A 7,332-nucleotide genomic window follows, 5' to 3' on the forward strand; every position below is an offset into this window, starting at 1 on the left:
TAGTTTTTTGTATTTTTTAGTAGAGACGGGGTCTCACCGTGTAGACCAGGATGGTCTCGATCTCCTGACCTCGTGATCCACCCATCTCGGCCTCCCAAAGTGCTGGGATTACAGGCTTGAGCCACCGCGCCCGGCCCATGATGAAGTTTTACCACGTTGGCCAGGCTGATCTCTGAACTCCTGACCTCAGGTGAGGCCTTGGCCTCCTTCGTCTCCAAAAGTGCTAGCATTACAGGTGTCAGTCACTGCGCTTGGCTTAGATGCCTCTCTTTTAAAAGCTTAGTGAAATCCTTCAGAGAAAACAAAAATGTACTCATCCTTGTTAGACTTAAAATAAATGTGAAAACTGTAAAACACCAAACTACACCAGCTTGGTGACTGGAACATTTACATATACAGCAGATGGACATTTTACAGAGCTGAAATGTTTAATATTTTGCTCTCTCTCTCTCTCTCTCTCTATATATATATATATATTTTCATGGTACTATACTACAGTCTCACTATATCAGAAGATTCATAGCCTCAAAATAAATTACCATATTGTACTTTCTGAAGTCAGCTTATATGATAAATTACAAATTAATCTAGAAAAATAATTAAGTCAGATTATCCCATCCCCTGGAAAACACATCTTTTATCTTATTCTGTCTAATAACTAAATGCAAAAGTCTCACCAAAGCTTTCCTATGTTTACAGATGAAATCTTCAGCTGATTTAGCCCATTTGGGGAGAATGACATCATTTACTAATTCTCTGGAAACTTGTAGACGACCCAAGTTAAATTCTAAGACATGTAAAAAGAAAATGTATCAAACCATTTTAGATTATAATAAACAAAGTAAAACAAACAATAATAAGGGCACATTCCCACGCAAAACATATTTTTTCTTTTAAAATTCTTATCTATTGGAGTACATACCAGTTAATTTAAAAACAAAAATAACTAGTTTTAAATTAGCTATTATAATGTAAATTAGAGTAAGAATTAAGTTGTTAAGCAAGAAAAGTGGGGAAAACTATAGCTACAACCCTTATCTTAATCTGACCAAAATGCAAAATTAAGTTTTCTTCTCACACTTAAAATGATGAGAGGGACACAGTCCCTCTAACAGTACACTTACAAAATACAGCTCCTTAAAGCTTTTAGGTGTAACTCATACCTTAAACTCACTCACTGGAACAGTTATATTTGTCTGATGAAGAATAACATATTTACATATCACTATTCTAAAAAGATACTTGCATAATAAAGATCTGCTCATATGGTTAGAACATGGCATTTTGATAAAATTTCCCTAAATATGAGGGGTTTTTTGTTTATACAATGTGGAGAGGTAGAAGGGGGACTGTTAACACAAAAGACCTTTAAAAAAGAAGGCCTTAAAATACCAGTGTGCCGCCTTAAAATACCAGTGTATCACAAGTTGGAGAGGAGTTTAAATGTCATAAAATGACAGGATGCACAGTGTCTTTGGTTTTATGTTAAACCCATCACAGTGTAGCAGATACTATTCGTTGCCCACCTGATAGTCATTCCCCCTTTTTATTTGCTAGCAGAACCTTTATTTCATTCAAGTGTCCATCTCTGCCCTATATTTCATGCCCATTCCAGGTGACTGGTCTAGGGGTTGGTATATGACCCAGTTCTGGAGAATGAGAAGTTATGAGGAAGAGTTTTTCACTCTTAAGAAAGGACACAATGGATTAACAGCCTCACTTATTTCTAAGATACTGTTGGATCTGCCTATGATGCCTAAAATTGCGTTAGGCATTTGTGACCATGAGAGGAACCAGCCAAAGTCAAAATACTCAGAATGGCACAGTGAAAATACAGAAAAAAAGTTAGCGCTGATGATGCTAAGCTATCTGAAATTTCCATACCTCAGGATTTTTATTATGGGAAACACTAAAATTTCCTTGTTTACACAATTTTGAGCTGGTTTTATTAAAATTTTTTCCTAAAGGCATTCTGTTTTTCTTTGTTTTTTAATTTTTTATTCTTAGAGGCATTCTAATTGATATATTTACTTTCTCCCAAACAGCTCACTTCAAAGAGGCAATGTATAGTTAGAAGTGGAGGCCATCAAGACGATGGTGCTAAAGATAGCAACTAACTCTGATATAAATTGTTAAAGAGTACCTTAAGTTCTCTATCCAAATGTAGTCTGCTCATCCCTCCTATTCTAGATACTCTGCTTTAGGATAATCCAGTCCAACAGCTGACTGAGAGTTTAGGATCAGACTCAGACAACAGATTTACCTCATTTTCTGAAAGTCACCAATTTTGACTGCCTTACTGTGATGCCCTGCCTCCAACAGCCTGTTCCAGAGTGCACAAAGTGACATTAAGCCCTGGATATGTTCTCCTCAGTAAGACAAATAATTGTACTGAGTAAACGACGGGTCAAACATTAACACTACATGTTAGGGCAGGGAAAAAAGTTGGCAATAACTCTTTAACATTGTGGAACCTCCCTAAAGAACACCAATAGTAAAAATATTGTTATTTTCCTTATTTGTACTTAAAAGTAAATGTAAAACTACCTCACAGGAAAAGAATTTGGACATTTAAAAATGTATTAATATTTAACTTCATACTTCTCTACTTCAAAAGCATAATTTTTCAAATATTATAGTAACTTATACCCTGTCATTTTAATTTGCCTACTCTTGCATGCTCTAAATCAGGAGTTACCAAACTTTTCCTATAAAAGGTCAAAGAATAAATATTTTTGGCTTTGTGAGTGATATCATATCTGTTGCAACTACTCAAATCTGCTGATATGCTTACTTTGAAAGTAACCTTCTATGATACAAAAATGAATTGGCTGGCCAGGCATGGTGACTCACACCTGTAATCCAAGCACTTTGGGAGGCCAGGTGGAAGGATCACTTGAGCCCAGGAATTCGAGACCAGCCTGGACAACAAAGTGAGACTCCATCTCTCCAAAAATAAATGCGGGCATGGTGGTGCACACCTGTAGTCCCAGCTACTCAGGAGGTTGAGCTGAGAGGTTTGCTTGAGCCCAGGAGGTCAAGGCTGCAGTGAGTAGTGATCATGGCACTGCATTCCAGCCTAAGGAAAAAGCGAGACCCTGTTTCAAAAAAAAAAAAAAAAAAGAAAAAAGGAATTGGCTGGCTGTGTTCCAGTGAAACTGTATATATAGACATGAGTTTGGCCATGGAGTTGGTTAATAGACCTGTAGTCAGCTGATGGTTAGTTTAAATCCTCACCTTATCTAACTCAAACACTTTTAACCTAAGTAGTATATATAGCTGAAATAGCATATGGTCATTTTTGCTTCCCTAGTAAACACTGTACACTATAGTCTGATAAATTCTCTTAATGATTCAAATTTGACCCCTTTAGCTTAGTTCCCTATAGCACTTCCCTGGAAGGTAAGACTCATACCATTAGTTCAGCCCTGTCACTAAGTAATCCATAGACAGAATGAATCTTAAATAATCTACAGGATATTATAAAAATGTCCTGAAAGACATTTTTGAGGCTCCTCCATTGGGACCTACTAGTCAAATTTTTAATCCCCTATTTCTTACGATTTTGATTTTCCAAAAACTCTGGGAAATAGAAGAATTCAGGAATAAGTTCTTTCACATCATATGGATTATCCATGAGAGCTTGCCAGGTTGCAGGAATAGAATGGAACTGTCGATCTGCACAGTCAAATCTGCATGTAGAAATTAAAAGAGAATGTAAATATTGAATGAAATCAACAACAAGACCTGAAAGAAAACTTTTAGATTCCCTTCAGGGTTCCTAATGATTAGAGGTACTGTTTTCTAAATCTTCCTCTTTAATGCCTACACATACAATTTACTCTCCTTATTATGATAATCTCATAGTTGTCAGGAACTAAATACTCTAATTTTAATCACCAGTAGCACCTTAGTTGAACTAGTTGAAAACCAAATCACACTGGAGAAAAATTTCACATAAATTAAATATCATCTTAAGAGTCTTTTTAGGGCTGGGTACGGTGGCTCACAACTGTAATCTCAGCACTTTGGGAGGCCGAGGTGGGCAGATTTCCTCAGGTCAGGAGTTCAAGACCAGCCTGGCCAACATGGTGAAATCCCGTCTCTATTAAAAATACAAAAATTAGCCGAGGGTGGTAGCACACACCTGTAATCCCAGCCTCTCGGGAGGCTGAGCCAAGAGAATTGCTTGAGCCTGGGAGGCGGAGTTTGCAGTGAGCCGAGATCGTGCCAGTGCACTCCACCCTGCCTGATAGAGCAAGACTCTTTCTCAAAAAAAAAGGTATTTTTGCTGAATAAAATTATAGAAAGTGAATGTTATTTCAATATTTGAAAATCACAGAGTATAAATATGATTATAAACATTATAGTATCAATATACTTGGTTAATAGATCTATAGGAATGATGGTGATTTAATCACTGATATGTAAATATTTTTACAAACTCTTCTGCTTAAAACCAGAGAGTGAGTTAGGGAAATAGCTCAGTGGCTAAAGCTTTTATGTTTTACTTGCATAATCTATTGTCTTATTTTAATATTATTTTTAAATTAATTAATTTTATGTATTTACTTATTTTAGAGATGAGGGTCTCCCTATGTTGCCCAGGCTGGAGTGCAGTGGCTATTCACAGGCACCATCATAATGTGCTGCAGTGTTAAACTCCTGGCCTCAAGAGATTCTCCCACCTCAGCCTCCCAAGTAGCTGGGACTAAGAAGCCCAGGCCTGCTTCTGGCTTAATTTTATTTATTTAAATTTAATCATGGGCACTGCATCTACAGTAGGTGAATGAAGCTCAAGTGGATATGCTGCAATTGTATTATGCTTTCCCTAATAAAATAACAGTATAAATCCCTTCTGTTTTATTTCATTTGATATTGTTTTCCTGGATTTATTAAGTATTTAATGGCCTTGAGTCTAAGGTAAGGCTATGCTACAAGGAAAAAAAGTGACATTAATGACCAATTTGTCTGTTGTTTTTTACACCTATTTAATCTTGGTTTGAGGCAGAGTTGATCTTAGCAGAATTTCGAATTTAATTATAATTTAATTATAGATATCAGACCATCTAAAACATTATAGTATATAGTATATTCAAGAAGAGGTATAGTTTTGAGATAAAATTAACATACCATATAAATTGCTTGTTTTAAGTGGATAATTCAAGGGTTTAATTCAGTATATTCACAGTTGTGCAACATCATCACAAAGAATTTTACAACATTCTCAGCACTCCAAGAAGAAATGTTGTACCTATTAGCAGTCACTGTCCATTCATCCTACTCCCACCCCTGGAGACTGCTAATGTACCTTGTATCTCTATGCCTATTTTTATTTCATTTTGCCTATTCTGACGATCTGTCTATTTTGGACATTTCATGTAAGTCATGTAATATGTGCCCTTTTGTGTCTGGCTTATTTCATTTGGCATAATGTTTTCAAGGTTCATCCATATTACAGCATGTATCAATACTTCACTCTTTGAATTCATTCATAGCCAAATAATATTCCACACTGGATATATTACATGATTCATTTATCAGTAGATGAACACTGGTCTGTTTCTACTTTTTGGTTATAAATTATACTGGTATGGCCGGGCTAGGTGGCTCACGCCTGTAATCCCAGCACTTTGGGAGGCCGAAGTGGGCAGATCACTTGATATCAGGAGTTCACGACCAGACTGGGCAATATGGCAAAACCCCGTCTCTATCAAAAATACAAAAAAATTACTTGAGTGTGGTGGCACACACCTATAGTCCCAGCTACTTTGGAGGCTGAGGCAGGAGAATCGCTTGAGCCTGGAAGATGGAGGTTGCAGTTAGCTGAAACTGAGCCACTGCACTCCAGCCTGGGTGACAGAGCGAGACTCTGTCTCAAAAAAAAAAAAAAAAAAAAAAAAAAAGGCTGGTATGAACATTTATGTACAAATTTTGCGTGAATACATGTCTTCAATTATCTTATGTATGTATATAGAAGTGGAATTTCCAGGTTATACAGCAATTCTATATTTAATTTTTCTTTTCTTTTTTTTTTTGAGATGGCGTCTTGCTCTGTCTCCCACGCTGGAGTGCAGTGACATGATCTCGGCTCATTGCAATGTCTGCCTCCCGGGTTCAGGCAATTCTCCTGCCTCAGCCTCCAGAGTAGCTAGGATTACAGGCACCCGCCACCATGCCCAGATAATTTTTGTATTTTTAGTAGAGACAGGGTTTTACCATGTTTGCCAGACTGGTCTTGAATGCCAGACCTCAAGTGATTTGCCCACCTCAGCCTCCCAATGTGCTGGGATTACAGGTGTGAGCCACCACACCCAGCCCTCTATATTTAACCTTTTGAGGAACTGCCAGACTATTTTCCACAAAAAGTTGCACCATTTTACATTCCCATTGGCAGTATTTATAAGGGTTCCAATTTCTCCACATGCTCTTCAGCACTAGTTATTATTTGTCTTTTTTATTATAATTATCATAACGGGTATGAAGTGGCATCTCGCTGTGGTTTTGATTTGAATTTCCCTGATGACTCATGCTGTTGAGCATCTTTTCATGTGTTTATTGAACATTTGCGTATCTCCTTTTAAGAAATGTTTATTCAGATCCTTTGTCTATTTTTTCTTTGGGTTGTCCTTTTATTATTAAGATATAAGAGCTCTTCCCCCTCCCTCTTTTTTTTTTTTTTTTAGTAATAGAGATGGGTGTCTCTCTATGTTGTCCAGGCTGAACTTGAACTCCTGGGCTCAAGCAATCCTTGTGCCTCAGCCTCCTGAGTAGCTGAAGTTATAGGTGTGTGTCACCTCACCTTGAGTGTAAGGGTTTTTTATATATTCTAGGTACAAATATACAAGTCCTTTATCAGATATAGTTTTCATTTCTTTTCTTTTCTTTTTTTTTCAGACAGAGCTTTGCTGTGTCACCCAGGCTGGAGTACAGTGGTGCAATCATGGCTCACTATAGCCTCGACCTCCTGAGCTCAATCTATCCTCCCACTTCAGCCTCCCAAGTAGCTGGGACTACAGGTGCACACCACTACACCTGACTAATTTTCTATTTTTTGTAGAGATGGGGTTTTGCCTTGTTACCCAAGCTGATCTCAAACTGATGGGCTCAAGTGATCCACCTGACCTGGCCTCCCAAAGTGTTGGGAATTAAAGGCATAAGCCACCATATCTGGCCAGTTTTTACTTTCTTGAGGGTGACCTTTGAAGTATTACACAATCTATTTTTGAAACTTTGTAAAAAATCATTTAGTCATAAAATTATTAAAAGCTGAAAAGACCCAGTGATACTTTATTGCATCTTTTTTTTTTTTTTTTTTTTTGAGATAGTTTC

At 37.2% G+C, this 7,332-nt stretch overlaps 1 protein-coding gene across 1 annotated transcript in view; it reads right to left on the reverse strand.

Moving 5' to 3' along the window:
• The window catches only part of NBEAL1 (neurobeachin-like 1), a 206,959-nt gene that overhangs the window by 33,535 nt on the left and 166,092 nt on the right, over positions 1 to 7,332 (reverse strand). The window contains exons 42-43 of the mRNA XM_011949999.1: positions 3,562 to 3,692; positions 678 to 787 (exon numbers count right to left, since the gene is read on the reverse strand). Coding sequence (XP_011805389.1) covers positions 678 to 787; positions 3,562 to 3,692 — 241 coding nt within the window. The remainder of the gene's footprint in view (positions 1 to 677; positions 788 to 3,561; positions 3,693 to 7,332) is intronic.

This window comes from Colobus angolensis, unplaced genomic scaffold (genome assembly GCF_000951035.1).
Source record: "Colobus angolensis palliatus isolate OR3802 unplaced genomic scaffold, Cang.pa_1.0 Scaffold30, whole genome shotgun sequence".
NCBI classification, from domain to species: domain Eukaryota; kingdom Metazoa; phylum Chordata; class Mammalia; order Primates; family Cercopithecidae; genus Colobus; species Colobus angolensis.